The following is a 16194-nucleotide window of genomic DNA, read 5'->3' on the forward strand; positions in this document are numbered from 1 at the left end:
TAAGGCAATTGGGGTTAAGTGACTTGCCCAGGGTCACATAGCTAGTAAGTGTCAAGTATCTGAGGCTGAATTTGAACTCAGGTCCTCCTGACTCCTAAGCCAGTACTCTATCTACTTCGACACCTAGCTGCCCCTCCTTTACTAACTTTTATTATGAATCCTCTTTCATTAGCAGCACCACTACTACCCTCCTTCCTCCATTGTCTCTCTCTCTCTCTCTCTCTCTCTCTCTTTTTTAGTGAGGTAATTGGGGGTTAAGTGACTTGCCCAGGGTCACACAGCTAGTAAGTGTTAAGTGTCTGAGACCAGATTTGAACTCAGGTCCTCCTGAATCCAGGGCCAGTGACTGCAGCCACCTAGCTGACCCCTCCATTGTCTCTTAATCCCTTCTCTATTAATCTTTACCAGTCCCTCCCCTGTCCCTGGCTCCCCCATGAATCAATGTCCCCATTCCTATGCTGTTCCTGATTCTTCCCTATATCAAATGTCCTCATTCTGCCCTACCCACAGTTCCCCTTTTATCAATTCTCTATCCATCCTCATTTCTTGTTCCCTCTTCCATTAACTGCCCCCTTCTCCCACCTCTATCCCCAATCTCCTTCTCCATTAACCCCACCCTCCACCACTCTTGTGCCTCTGGTTTCCCTTCCATTAACCAGTCCCTATCTCTCCCCTGTCCCCAGTTCCTCCCTCCATCAACCCCTCCCATTCCTCTCTTGGATCGTGATTACACATGCCTCCATTACACATGGCCATCCCTCTTCTGTCCTTGAATCTCCCCTCCATCAGCCAGCCACAGTAAGCTTTTCCTGTCACTTCCTCCACCAATTTCTACCATCTCTTACTCTTGACAGCACCACATTCATCTCAAGCTCAGCGAGTCGACGGCCCAGGCAGGCTCGGACCCCAAAGCCAAAGGGTATGGAGCTAAAGGCGTGGCTGCCTCCCACAGGCTCATTCTGTTTTCTTCGAAGCCACCGCTTTGGCAGAAACTCCGAGGGAGATTCGAAGTTGTCTGGGTCCCGGGACATTACAAAGTGACACAATACAAACTGGGTCTGCAGGAGGAGAGGAGAGGGCGGTGAGATGCAGTGGAAAGAGCACTGTATTGGGGGGGTGGGGCAGATAATCTAGCTTAAAAACCCAGCCCTATTACTACCTGTGCAAACGTGGGCATGCCACAAGTCTCTTCATCTAAAATTTCTCATCAGTAAAATGGGGGTTTGGGGGGGGTTGAGGGGAAACGGATGAGATTATAACTACTCCACTATTAATCACAATAACAATGATAATATTTATAGAGCACTTTGGGTTTTAAAAAGCTACTGCACATATATTACCTCATTTGATCCTTACAACAACCCTGGGAGGTAGGTGCCATTAAGATGCCCATTGTATAGATGAGAAGACTGAAGCTGAGAAAAGTTACATCATTTGCCCAGGGTCCCACAGCTAAGGCAGGGTTCGAGCTTAGGTCTTCCTGACTCCAAATTCACTGTACAACCCAACTGTCTTTATGTGACCCCTGAAGTACAAAGAGCAGAAGGCATCCGTGCAGCCCAGAGCCAGGCAGAACTAATGGGCACTGTTCTTCCTAATGGGCAACCCCTTCCCTAACTTTAGCATCCCCACCCCAGGTATCCACTTCCCAATCTTCTCAATCTGTCCACCTCCCATGACTCTCCAGTCCCACTCACATTCTTGGGAAAGAGATAGTCTCCCACTACGACTTCCTTGTCTATGTTGACTCTCGAGTTTATGGGGACAACAGGATAGAGGCTGTGGGTATATGGGAGAAGGGAGTCAGGGGCATGACTTGGGAAAGAAGCAGTGAAATGCTCTTCCTTGGTCCCCACTCCCCTTGCTCCCCTGGAATCATTTTCCCATTGCTCCTTCTCTTCTCTCCCGCCTCCTTCTTTCCCATCAGGCCCTGGTTTCCCAAGTCTAGGCTTCTACTGCTATAGCCATCTTTATATCCACCCTTAGCCTTTCCCTTCCATCCTCCTCATTCTGGTCTTTCTTGGACCCTAGTTCCCTTCAAGGCCTGAGAATCCTACCGAAGAGCCTCCTTCAGCACTGCTTTGAGCAGGGGCATGTGAGCGAAGTCCTTGCTTTGGGGCTTCTCCCCATGAGGCACCACCCCCACCACCTCCTTGTAGAGGGCTTCCTGGGTCTCTGGATCCTGAGCCAGGTGGTAAAGGGCCCAAGTCAATGTGTTGGCACTCTAGGAGAAAGCAGAACCGAAGAAAATGACATGAAAGGGCTGTCTGAGATTGAGCAAGGGTGGCTATAGGAAAGTGAACAGATGAGAGGGCTAGTGGGCTGAAGTCATTTGAAGGAATCAGTAGAGTCTAACTTTCCTCCCACAGACCCGGAGAGGTAGGCGGTGTGAGTATTATTAACATTCCCCAATTTTACAAGTGAGGACACTGAGGCTCAGAGTCCAGGTGACTAGCAGTTAACATGTCACACAGCTAACAGCTGAGCTAGCCCTCAAATTCAGATCTTCTGACTCCAATTCTTTTTTAAAAGCCTTTACCACTAAAAGATGCTGGCAAACAAAGATACAAGGGGTCAGCAGACCACAGTTATTCATATTTAGAAGAGTAATAACAATTATCATTATTGCTAACATTTATATAGCACATACTGTGTACCAAGCACTGTGCTTAGCACTTTATAATTGTCATCTCATTGGGTTCTCATAACAACCCCAGGAGGAAAGTGGCATTACCATTCCCCTTTTACAGGTGAGAAAACTGAGATGAACAAAGGTTAGGTGGCTTGCCTAGGGTCACACAGGAAGTGTCTGAGGTTGGATTTGAATTTAGGCTTTCTTCATTCTTTTGTTTTTTGTTTTGTTTTTATTTTGGTGAGGCAATTGGGGTTAAGTGACTTGCCTAGGGTCACACAGCTAGTAAGTGTTAAGTATCTGAGGCTGGATTTGAACTCAGATCCTCCTGAATCCAGGGCCGGTGCTCTATCCACTGCACCACCTAGCTGCCCCAGGCTTTCTTCATTCTAACCCTGGCACTCTACCCACAGTGCCACCTCATATAATGAAAAGAGTGGTTTTTAAAAGAAGTATCTTGAGCAAGAATGAGAAAGGCATCTTCTTAATGACCTGGACACTGGTTAGATCCTTCTCAGATTATGGTATCCAATTTGATCTTTATACTTTAAAAAGTCTGGAGAAATCTTCACAGAGGTGGGGGCCTATGGGTGTAGAATTTGGGGGGGGGCAGGGCAATGAGGGTTAAATGACTTGCCCAGGGTCACACAGCTAGTAAGTGCCAAGTGTCTGAGGCCAGATTTGAACTCAGGTCCTCCTGAATCCAGGACTGGTGCTTTATTCACTGCACCACCTAGCTGCCCCCATGGCTGTAGAATATTATATAAACCATCAGGCATAATTAATGTTTTGGTTGACTTTGCTGAACTCCTATTTTTCTTCTTTGTTACAAAAGTATGGCTTGCCAGGTGAGGGTAGGATATATTCAGATTATATAAATATATACAAATATCTATTCAGATATATAAATTAAAGATCTCAATACAAATATATATATATGCATAGACACACACATATATGCATATCTGCAAAACTGCATATATGTGTATATTCAATTTAAAGCCACTAAACCTCAAAGACTTTTGGAACTATATATGTGTGCATGTATGTGTGTGTGCATACACATATATGTATATGTGTATGAACATATATGTGTATATATGTGTGCATGTTGTTGTTGTTTGTCTTTCATTCTCAAAGAGGATCATGACATTGGGGTGATGTCATAATTTGCAGTGAATTGGCTTTTAGTGAGGGAGGGTTATGCAAAGTCACCAACTTTACTCTCTCCTCCAGAGAGCATACATACATATACACATACATAAACACATACATGTATACACATACACACATACATATACACACTCTGGAATATGTGTATAATCTCTGAAGTGTATATATATGTTTATGTATATGCACATGTATGTACATGTGTGTATGCATATATACAGGTTTATGTGTGTATGATTATGTGAGCATGCATGTATACACACATATATGTGGGGGTGTGTGTATAAAAGCAAAGGGAGAAACTGAAGAGACAGTCCAGAAAATAGTTGAAAAAATGTCTTAAGGAATAGTCCTGTGTTGAAAAGTTGAAGGAATTGGGTTTCCCTTGCTTAAAGAAGAGGCTGTATACAGTTGACAATTTAATAGAACTTCATCTCATTTGATAAGCACTGAGGCAAGTACTGTGGGATTGGGTGTTTTTTAATCATCCTAGCTTTATAGATGAGTAATCTGAGATTCAGAGAGATTGTTTTTCCAACATGTAAAAGTCTGATACTTGAGCATCTCCCCACACAGATGAGCAGAACCCAACTTTAACATAAAGTTAAAAGTTAAGAATTATGCTGGGAAAATGAGCAAACAACAACAACAACAACAAAAGAACATGACCATAAAAAGTTACTATGAAGGCAGGGAAGACCAAGACACAATTTCAGAAGAAGACAACAATCTGAAAACAGCTACAAGCAAAACCTTAAAGAAAAATGCTAATTGGATCCAAGCCAAACAAGAATTCCTGAAAGAGTTAAAGAAAGAGATAAGGGTGGTAGAGGAAAAATTAGGAAAAGAAATAAGAGCAATACAAGAAAATTATGAAAATAGAATTAATAGCTTGGTAAAAGAGGCACAAAAAATACTGAAGAACACACCTTAAAAACAGACTTGGCCTAATAGTAAAAGAGGCACAAAAATTCACTGAAGAAAAGAAATCTTTAAGATGTAAAATTGGCCAAATGGAAAAAGAGGTACAAAAGCTCACTGAAGAAGATAATTCCTTAAAAAATATAATTGGGCAAGTGGAAGTTAATGAATCCATGGGACATCAAGAAACAATAAAACAAAGTTAAAAGAATAAAAAAAAGGAAGTGTGAGAAAATAATTATTAATAATGGGTTTGGGGGGGAGGGACCCAAGGACCTCTCCTGCCACTCAGGAACTCTGGTTGGTTTCTCAGAGCCAGCCCAAAGGTACATTAAGATCCAGACTAACTCAGTAGAGATTAAAACCACAACCTTTTCAAGAGTGCCTTTCCGCCTCAGAAGGTTTGTCTTTCAAGGTATAGTTCATTTTAATATGGACCCCCCCCCCAAGTCAGGTCAATCAATGGAGTTGAATGATGCTAGCCAATTAATTTAGATGAATGTGTGGTGACCCTCCTCCACCTGAGAGAAGATAAAAATCCCTGGAGACATGAGGGTCAAGCTCTTACTCTCTTACTCTCTTGCCTCTCTTGCTACTCTTGCACTCTTATGTGCTTCTCTTACCTGGGGCTGGCTCTCCCCACCCCCTCTTCCTGGGACTCCGTGCTGGGTATATTACTGGTGGGGAAGTTTTTCAGACACGTGATCAAATTAATAATAAATGCTTGCTGCCAAAATTGGTGCAATAGCCTCTAATTTATAAGTAGCAATATCTTAGAAACCCCAGCCTGACTCCTCAATAATCTGGGCAGAAAAGGTCTAGTCCCCCAATATTTCACATGACACAGAAGAAAAAGTGAAATATTTCATCATAAAAACAACTGACCTAGAAAACAAATCAAGGAGAGATCATTTAAGAATTATTGGACTATATGGAAGCCATGATAAAAAAAATAGCCTAGACAGCACATTTCAACAATTTACCAAAGAAAACTTCCCCAATATTCTAGAACCAGAGGGTAAAATAGAAACTGAAAGAATCCACCAGTCACCTTCTAAAGGAGATTTCAACGAAAACTCTGAAGACTATCATAACCCAATTCCAGAGCTCCCATGCTGAGGAGGAAATACTATAAATAGCCAGAAAGACACAATGCAAATATCATGGAGCTGCAGTCAGGACCACACAATATTTACTAGCTTCTGTGTTAAAGGAGTGAAGGTCTTGGAGTGTGATATTCCAAAAAGTAAAGGAGCTAGCATTACAACCAAAAATAACCTACTCAGCAAATTTAAGTATAATCCTTCAGGGGAAAAAGAGGGTAATAATGAAATAGAGGACTTTCAAGCATTCCCAATTAAAAGACCACAGCTGAATAGAAAATTTGACATTCAAACACAAGACTCAAGAGAAGTATAAAAAGATAAACACGAAAGAGTAATCATAAGGGACTCAATAGAATTAAACTGTTGACATTCTTATCTGGAAAGGTAACGCCTAAGAACTTTATCATTATTAGGGAAATTAGAAGGCATCTAAATAGACAGTGGGCATGAGTATGAGTCAATTATGTTGGGATGATCTCCAAAAAAAATATGAAGGAGTGAGAAAAAGGAATGAACTGGGAGAAGGATGAAGGGAAAGGTAGAATGGGGTAATTTTTTTTTTTACATAAAAGAGGCATGTAAGGAAGAGATTTATAGTGTATAGAAAAATGAGGAGGGTGTGCAATGCTTGAACCCAATCTCACTGGAATTGGTTCAAAGAGGGCAGAATATATATACACATTCAGTTGCATACAGAAATCTACTTTACCCAATAATGAAATAGATGGGGAAAGGGATGAAAGACAGGTGGTGGGGGGTGATGAAAAAAAAGAGGAAGGGTTAAGAGAGGCAGTGGTCAGAAACAAAACAGACTTTTGAGGAGGAACAGGATAAAAAGAGAGAGTAGGATAAATAAAAGAAAATGGGATGCAGGGAAATACACAGTTAGTAATCATAACTATGAATGTGAATGGGCTGTGCTTACCCATAAAATGGAAGCAAAAAATAAAATGGATTAGAAACTAGAATCCAATGATATGTTGTTTACAGGAGACACACTTGAAATAGAAAGACACACATAGAGTTTAAGCAAAGGGTGAAACTATAACACTTCAGCTGAGATAAAAAGGCAAGGGTAGCAATCATGATCTCCAACAAAGCAAAAGCAAAAAAAGACCCAATTAAAAGAGATAATCAGGGAAACTACATTTTGCTAAAAGGTACAATGAACAATAAAGTAATATAAAAAAATCTTACAGCAAGCCCCTCTGATATAGACCTCATTTCTCAAATATACGGGGACTAAATCTAATTTATAAAAATAAGCACCATTCCCCAATTGATAAATGGTCAAGGGATATGAACAGGCAGTTTTCAGAAGAAATCAAAGCTATCTATAGTCATATGGAAAAAAGCTCTAAATCACTATTGATTAGAGAAATGCAAATTAAAACAACACTGAGGTACCACCACATGTATTAAAAATGACAAAGGCTGGAGGGAATGAGGGAAAATAGGTACACTAATGCACTGTTGGAGTTGTGAGTTTGTTCAACCATTCTGGCTAACAATTTGGAATTATGTCCAAAGAGCTATAAAATTGTGCATACCCTTTAAACCAGCAAAATCACTATTAAGTCTGTACCCCAAAGAGATCAATGGAAAAAGAAAAGGACTTATATGTCTAAAAATACTTATAGCGGCTCTTTTGGTGGGGGCAAAGAATTAGAAATTGAGAGGATACTCATTAATTGGGGAATGACTGAACAAGCTGTGGCATCTGATTGTAATGGAATAGTATTGTCCTATAAGAAATGATGCAGAGGGGCAGCTAGGTGGCACAGTGGATAGAGCACTGGCCCTGGATTCAGGAGGACCTGAGTTCAAATCTGGCCTCAGACACTTAACAATTACTAGCTGTGTGACCCTAGGCAAGTCACTTAACCCCAATTGCCTCACCAAAAAAATTAAAAAGAAAAAAAAAGAAATGATGCAGAGAGTGGTTTCAGGAAAAAAATATTTAGCAAGATCTATATGAATTGATGCCAAGTAAAGAGAGCAAAACCAGGAGTCGTGCACAGTAACAGCAGTTTGTAATGATGATCGACCATAAAAGACTTGGCTACTCTGATCAATGCAATGATCCAAGACAAATCTAAAGAATTCATAGTGAAAAAATGCTATCTACCTCAAAAGAGAGAACTGATAAACTACGAATGCAAATTGAAGTATAATTTTCTATATTTTTTTGCTTTTTTGTGAAATGGCTAATATGAAAAGGTGCTTTGCATGATTTCACATATATAATTGATATCAATTTGCTTTCCTTATCAGTGGGTAGGAGAAGCGGGAGCAGGGCTGGGAGAGGATTTGGAACTCAAAATTTAGAGGAAAAAATGTTAAAAAAAAACAAATTAGAATGCAGAAATATGTTTAATGTGATTGTATATATATAATCTATATCAGATTTCTGTCTTGGGAATGGAGGAGGGAAGGGAGGGAGGGAGAAAATTTTGGAACTCAAAACGTTATAAAAAACAAATGTTGAAAACTATCTTTACATGTAACTGGAAAAAAAATGTTATTAAGATTTTAAAAAATAAATTAGAAATAAATGAAAAAATTTAAAAGACAAGAACCCTGGTCTCTTGACTTGTGATCCAATGCCTTTTTCACTACATATGAAGACTAGTTTAAAAGCCAAAGTAAACTAATTTTTGATGGTTTCAGTGTTGACCTACCTATGGTTAGGAAAAAGGTTGGACTGAAGGGCCTTTCCATGTTCTCTTCCAACGCTATGCTTCTAGGTTACGTGAGTAATCAAAGCACCTTAAGGGATTAGTAGGCAGAGCATAAAAGAGTTCATCCAACTTGTGATTTACATTTCCTAGTTTTCCATGCAGGCCCTCAGACTCACCGTGTCCACTCCAGCTAAGAGCAATTCAGCCAAGCTGCCCATGGCCTCATCAGGAGTAAGCTGTCGAGAAGATAGCAGAAAATGCAGGTAACCAGACACCCGGACCTTGTCAGAATTCCCATCCTTTAGCTGAGCCTCCAACTCCTTGATCTTCTCTTCAATCAGCTTCTTCCCTGCAAAGATCATGGGGTAGTAGGAAAGAAAAGGTCAAGGCCATGACCTCAAATCAGATCCACTGCAGATGAGTTCCCTTCAGTCCCTGGGATTAGTCTGGGGCTCTGAGGGAGTGTGTCCTGATAGAAATATATAAGAGAGGGATGGATCTCCTGACATCCTTCCCATAATGATCATTCTGGTTCCAAACCCCAGGCCCAGCCCCTGCCCTCTCACCAAAAGAGAAGATGTTGTCCCAGCCTTCCAAATAACGATCCCAAAAAGGAAGAAAGGGACGGGTCCACTTTGGCAGGAAAGTGGCATAGAGAGAGTTCTTGAACATGAGCTCCACAGACTTTACGAAGATCTCTGTCTCTGGAGGGATGGAGGGCCTCAGGCATCCGATCCGCTTCTCGAACAGGACGTATGAAATAGCTGGATGTATCAGAAGTAGGAAAGGGTAGACAAATGAGAACAAGGACCTCCCACAATGGAAGGTGGTGATTACCATCCTTCCCCTTGAATCTCAGCCTCCTTCTCACCCTGCCCCTCTACCCCCAAATACCTTCCAAGGCAAAGAGGTAGAAGAAGTGAGCAACATCAGACACCTGGTCCCCTGACGGGCTCTTTGCCTTAACGTCTTCTAGCTGAACCAGCATGTCCCCTACCACCTCATTCAGGGAATCTGTATACAGAGCAGCATCAGATGGCTTCAGCATCCGTGGGTTCAGAGTCTGACGAAGCTGGTACCATTGTTCCCCTTGCCTGTGGGTGGCACAGGTATGGGGCAAAAGGGGAGAGGTAGAGGGGGTGAGAGGATCATAGGGACCTTCATGGGAATGGAGAATAGAACAGCTATATGGAATGGGGGGAGAGGATGAACATGAATAGCATAGATTTGAGTTAAGGGACAAACAGGACTAGGGCCTGAGGTTTTAGTTCCCAGAACAATTAAAGGTGGAAAGGACTTTATAGAGGCGATTTAATCCAAAACATTCATTACACAGGTAGGGAAACTGAGAGGCCATGAGCACTAACATTGACTTAATATTCAAGGGGAGAGGAAGGGACGAGTAGGGGGGTCAACTAGCAGACATCTTCCCCACCCCCCACCATCACCCATCCATTCCGTTAGCCTCCCCCCATCGCCATCCACTCAGGGAGATCAAGCTCCAAAAGGCTGTGCCTAGTGAAGTGTTCTTCGGTCGTTTCCAGTTATACCTGATTCTTCTCGACCCCATTTGGAGTTTTCTTGGCAGATGTACTAGAGTGGTTTGCCATTTCTTTTTCCAGTTCATTTTACAGATGAGGAAACTGAGGCAAACAGGGTTAAGTGACTTGCCCAGAGTCACACAGCTAGTCAATGTCCGAGGTCACATTTGAACTCGGGTCTTCCTGACTCCAGGCTCAGAGCTCTATCCACTGCACCACCGGGCTGCCTATTGAAGTACTCATTTTCAAAAGCAAGATACCCAGCACTCAATATCCAAACTCCCACCCTATCCGGATAAGGGAAGGGAGTGAGAGAGAGAGCAGCTTTTAAATTTCTAAATCAAAATACTTTTTTTGTTAAAATGCTTGCTCTTGGGGCAGCTAGATGGCGCAGTGGATAGAGCACCAGCCCTGGATTCAGGAGTACCTGAGTTCAAATCCGACCTCAGACACTTAACACTTACTAGCTGTGTGACCCTGGGCAAGTCACTTAACCCCAATTGCCTCACAAAATAAATAAATAAATAATTGGAAAGTGAGCCATACAAAATAGCAAACATGCTAAAATGCTTGCTCTTTTTTTAAAATACCTTATCTAAACATAATTTTTGCTTAAGATCTAACAGTGGGATAGAGATTATTCTTTAGTAATTCATTTATTTGAAACATGTAAAATTAGGTAAATCATGACCACAAAGGTTCCTTCCTATTCTGAGAGACAATGTGTTCATGGAACCTTTTAAGAAAAACTTCCTAAGTAGGTCATAACAAGCCATGGACTATACCCTTAGCCCAATTTCATGACTTCCAATTCATTCATGGAATAGGCATTTACTAAGCTGTGCCTGGCTGATGACGGTGGTGGTCGTGGTGGTGATGATAGCTAGCACTTATAGGTTTATAAAGCACTTTTCAGGGCAGTTAGGTGGTGCAGTGGATAAAGTACTGGCCCTGAATTCAGGAGGACCTGAGTTCAAATCCGGCCTCAGACGCTTAACAATTACTAGCTATGTGACCTTGGACAAGTCATTTAACTCTCATTGCCCTGCCAAAAAAAAAAAAAAAAGCAGATTGCAAATTTTAGCTCATTTTATCCTCACAATAACCCTGGGAGGTAGGTGCTATCATTATTCCCATTTTACCGAGGCTAAGTGACTTACGTAGTAGGCTTCTGAGACTAGATTTGACTCCAGGCTCGGCATTCTATCCACTATGTCACCTAGCTGGCCTAATTGGATGGCTATTTCTGAGCTAAATTATGCTTCTCAACCCTAGGTTCTCCAAATTGAATGAAAGAGAACTGTATGACCCATAAGTGGCAGTCCAAAGATTATTCCCTCCAATACAAGGTAAAGAATTAATCTCACCTCTGATGCTGCCAAAACATGGAAGAATTTGAGCAATGGTTTTAACGATAGCCATGAAAAGACAGTCATTTTAACATGAAGGGAGGAGTTCTTTGTAACTCAATATTCTCACTTCTCAGTATTAGAAGAGATCCTTTATTCCTGAATGAGACTTGAAAAGAACAGGAGTGTCTAGTAACTAAAAACAAAACCTTTGTTTTTAAGGGTAACTTCTTGTTCTTGCTGATCAAATGATGCCTCAAATATCTGATTGCTTCCCTATGAAGTGGAAATTCACTGATCTCTTTTTCCATGACTTTACTGATGTCCCTTGCAGCTCCAGACCTAGAATTCCCATGTTCGATTTCTACTGATTTCTACTTCTATTTCTACTATTTCTACTGATACATAAAATAACCCAAATGGAATTCAGTTCTCTTGGCGCAGCTTTCAAACTCATCTGAAATGTACCTGTGAGTGTACCTTCTAAGTCTAAATAGTTAAATGTGAACCAATGTTAGGCAGAGGCACTGTGTTGCCAAGAGCTAACTGGACTAGAAATTGGAGGACATGGATTTGAGCTCCCCCACTCATTAGTTATGAGCCTGGCTTCTCTGTTTCAGTATCTGTAAAATGGGAATAATAGCAGGTACATGATGTACCTTATCGGGCTACTTGACACCCATGTGGACAGCCAAATGGAAAGCCATTTGACAGGTTTTGTTGTTGTTCAGCCCTGTCCAATTCTTCGTGACCTTATTTGGGGTTTTCTTGGCGAAGATAAGGGAATGGTTTGCCATGTTCTTCTCCAGCTCATTTTACAGATGAGGTAACTGAGGCAAACAGGGTTAAGGGATTTTTGCCCAGTGTCTGAAGCCAGATTTGAACTCTGAAAGATGAGTCTTTCTGACTCCAGGGCCAGCACTCTATCCACTGTACCACCTAGCTGCAAAGCACTAAATAAATTTAAGTTGTTATTAACAAGAATAGCCTTTCTGTAAAAGTTTTTCCCCCTTTTTTATTGAAATTGATGACTTTCTGACTAGTGACTTAAAGCAATATTATGATTGAAGAGCCTTAGTCAAATATGTTAAATGATTATTTCAACAACTTGAAAACATGTTTTTAATTGAACAAACACTGCCTAGAGAACTCAGCAAGGTACAGTGGGAAAATGCTCCATTCAAAGTCAGAGGTCCTGGGTTTCAATTCTGGCTCTGAATGTGACATTAGGCCAATTGTTCTACTTCTCTTTGTTTTCCTATCTGTAAAATGAGATTAGCCTAGATGACCTCTAGAGTCATTTTCAGGTCCAAGTCTACGATCTCAGGATACTTCTGCTTTGTGGTTCTCTGCCACAGGAAACCTAAAACATCCCTGTCTTGGCTCAATGTCACATGCCTGGTCCCACTACATTGGGACTACATGGAGCCATCGAATGATCTAACATCAGAATGCAATATAATTTAATCACTGGAAATGACACCAAAGAAGAGACTTTGGCAATGTGTTTTGCTGCTGCACCCTAAAGACTCCAGGACTTTTCCATCTGCCTTGCAGCTGAAACCTGCCTTAGATGTTGGCTCCTCAACTACAATGTGAGCACCTAGAGAACAGAGACTACTTTACTTTTCTCTTTGTACCCCCAGCTCTTAGCACAGCACTTTGCACACAGTAAGTGCTTAATAAAAGCTCCATTCATTCATTCATCCATTCATTCCCAATGTACCCCTGGTTGGTTATGACACTAAAACCAGCCAGTGACCAAGCCCCTCCCCCCCTATTCTTGTGTCCCCAGGCTCACATGGTGAAGGGTCCATAGGTCAGTCCTCGAATATCACGATGCTCCTTCCAGAGAGCCATGTCACTGCGCATGGGGAGCTTCCCTTCTTGCCTCATCAGCTGCTCCATTAATGATGGACTGGCCAGATTCACGTTGGTATAAGGGCCTGAAACTGTCTTCCACATTGGCCCATACTTAGCCTTTAAAATGACCTGCAGGGAACAACCAGGGCTGGGTAACTAGGGGCCTGGAAAAAGCAGAAGCTGGGTTCGGGAGGGAAGGTAGAGAAGAAGGGAAGGAAGGAAGGAGGGAGGGAGGGAAAAAGGAAGGGGAAGAGAGAAAGAGAAGGAAGGGGAAAGGAGGAAGGAAGGAAGGAGGGAAGGAAGGAGAAGAGAGCAAGAGAAGGAGGGGGCAGGAAGGAAAGAAAGAAGGAAGGAGGGAGGAAGGAAGGAAGGAAGGGGAAGAGAGAAAGAGAAGGAGGGGAAGGGAGGAAGGAAGGAAGGAAGAAAAGAAGGAAGGAGGGATGGAGGGAAGGAAAAAGGAAGGAGGAAAGGAGGAAGGAAGGAAAGAATGAAGAAAGGAAGAAAAGAAGGAAGGAAGGAAGAATTGATTAAATATCTTTTATATGCCAGGCACTATGCTAGACACTTTACAAATATTATCTCATTTTAGCCTCACAACGACCATGGGAAGTAGGTGCTATTATTCTTCCCAGTTTATAGATGAGAAAACTGAGGTAGACAGAGGTTAAGCAATTTGCCCAGGGTCACACAGCTAGTGAATATCTGAGCCTGGGTTTGAATTCAGGTCTTCCTAACTCCAGGCACAATACCCTGTGCACTGTGGCACAGATTCTAAGGAGAATCATCAGATCCACCTGTGAGAAGCTCGGGCATTTGAGGAGTTCCCAGGGTGCAGGGTATGCCTGAAGATGAGGTGGAGGAATAACTATGGGCTACGGCAGTATCAAGTTTAAACTAAGGGGCAGCTTGGGGGAGCAGTGGATAGAGCACCGGCCCTGGAGTCAGGAGTACCTGAGTTCAAATCCGACCTCAGACACTTAATACTTACTAGCTGTGTGACCCTGGGCAAGTCACTTAACCCCAATTGCCTCACTAAAAAAAAAAAAAGTTTAAACTAAGCTTGGACTCTGTAACCCATATCCCAGAACAATAGTTCTGTAGGTTTGGGGGTTTCAGGGGTCCTGCAGTGATATACTAGAAAGAGGATTGTCTTTGAGTCAGGAAACTTGGGTTTGAATATTACCTGGGATCCTGGGAGTGTGACCTCAAGTAAGTTCACTTCTCTTGTCTGTGCCTCAGTTTCCTCAGCCATAGAGTAAGGAGATAGTACCATAGGGGATTAGGTTGGAAGAGTGAAAGATATTTAGTCTGGAGTAGAGAAGACTCAGGGAGAATGGGAAGGACTGTTGTATGGAGAAAGGGTTAGATGTGGTCTTCCTGGCACCTGAGGGCAAAGTGAAGAGCACCTTCAGATAGAGGTTGCAAAAGGGCAGATCTGGGCTTGAGATTAGGGGAAATTTCCTAGCTATTGTTGCTGTTGTTGAGTCATTTTGGTCGAGTTCAATTCTTTGTGACCCCTTTTGGGGTTTTCTTGGCAAAGATACTAGAGGGGTTTGCCCTTTCCTTCTCCAGTGTTTCCCTGTTTTACAGATGAGGAACTGAGGCAAATAGGGGTTAAGTAACTTGCCCAAAGTCCCATAGCTAGTAAGTGTCTGAGGCTGGATTTGAATCCACATATTCTTGATTCCAGGCCCAGTGAGCTATGCACTGCACCACCTAGCTGCTTCTAATCTCCTGGAATAGGTGTATACAAATTCATTTTTTGCATTAGTTCAACTAAGACAGATTTGGCTTTTTCCACATGTAGCATACCTTGTGGAGGTGGGGTGGGGGAGTGGGAAGCCTCACATATGTCAGACTAAGAGAAAAGTGTTGTAGTGGAAAGAGCCCTGGCATGGGACTAAAGAGACCTGTCACCTCTGATTTGCAGATGACACAAGCCTTGGAGGGACAGCTGACATTGGACAACCAAGTCAGGATCCAAGTGCTAGAATATTTAGACACTTTAATAAGATGAAATGTAACAGGATAAATGTAACTCTTATAAAGTCATCTGTACAAGTACAAGCTGGAGGAGGCAGCACCAAGGTGTCAAGGGCACCACCATCTTTCCAGTCAAACAGATTTACAACCATAAGTCATTATCAACCCTTCAATGTTCCTATCCAATAGTCAAGCAGTTGCCAAGTTCTGTTGATTCTGCCTTCACAACATCTCTCATGTCTTTCGCCCTCTCTTCATTCATATAGGCACAATTTTAGACTATTATGGTAAGCTCCTAATTGGCCCATCTATATCCCATTTCTCCCCACTCCAGTCCTCAATGTGTGGCTTGTTTCCTCGTAGAGAGAGGGAGTTTACTATTTCTTTTAGCTTGTAGACCTCCATTGAAATGCAAGCTACTTAAGGATGAGGACTGGGTTTTTTTTGTTTGTTTTGGGGTGGTTTGTTTTTTTTGGTTTGTTTTTTTGCAGGGCAATGAGGGTTAAGTGACTTGCCCAGGGTCACACAGCTAGTAAGTGTCAAGTGTCTGAGGTCAAATTTGAACTCAGGTCCTCCTGAATCCAGGGCCAGTGCTTGATCTACTGCGCCACCTAGCTGCCCCAGGACTGTCTTAATAAATGCTCTGTCTGTCTCTTTCTCCCTACTTCTCTGTCTCTTTTTCCCTCTCTATATCTATCTACCTAGAACCCATCCCAGGCTCTTTTATGATTCAAATCAAGGCTATTAACACATTATTAAGGCATTAATTTGGTCTTTTTTGGCTCCTAAGGAGGAAGCAGGTGGGTGGTATGGAGAAAGAAGTATGGCAGATGAGGATCAACCATCATTTAAGCAAATTGTGAAGTTTTGAGAGTAGCGAAGTGTTACACATGTATGTGTCACTTAATGGTGTTGAGTTTGCAAGGCATGTCTCTTAGAAGCTAGTTA

General features: G+C 42.1%; 1 protein-coding gene across 1 annotated transcript in view; it reads right to left on the minus strand.

Moving 5' to 3' along the window:
• The window catches only part of LOC122746553 (sterol 26-hydroxylase, mitochondrial), a 29064-nt gene that overhangs the window by 671 nt on the left and 12199 nt on the right, over nt 1-16194 (minus strand). Inside the window, exons 2-8 of the mRNA XM_043992247.1 lie at nt 13202-13392; nt 9405-9604; nt 9077-9274; nt 8687-8859; nt 2058-2224; nt 1698-1779; nt 846-1058 (exon numbers count right to left, since the gene is read on the minus strand). Of these exons, the coding sequence (XP_043848182.1) occupies nt 846-1058; nt 1698-1779; nt 2058-2224; nt 8687-8859; nt 9077-9274; nt 9405-9604; nt 13202-13392 (1224 nt within the window). The remainder of the gene's footprint in view (nt 1-845; nt 1059-1697; nt 1780-2057; nt 2225-8686; nt 8860-9076; nt 9275-9404; nt 9605-13201; nt 13393-16194) is intronic.

Source organism: Dromiciops gliroides, chromosome 3, assembly GCF_019393635.1.
Source record: "Dromiciops gliroides isolate mDroGli1 chromosome 3, mDroGli1.pri, whole genome shotgun sequence".
Classification (NCBI taxonomy): Eukaryota; Metazoa; Chordata; class Mammalia; order Microbiotheria; family Microbiotheriidae; genus Dromiciops; species Dromiciops gliroides.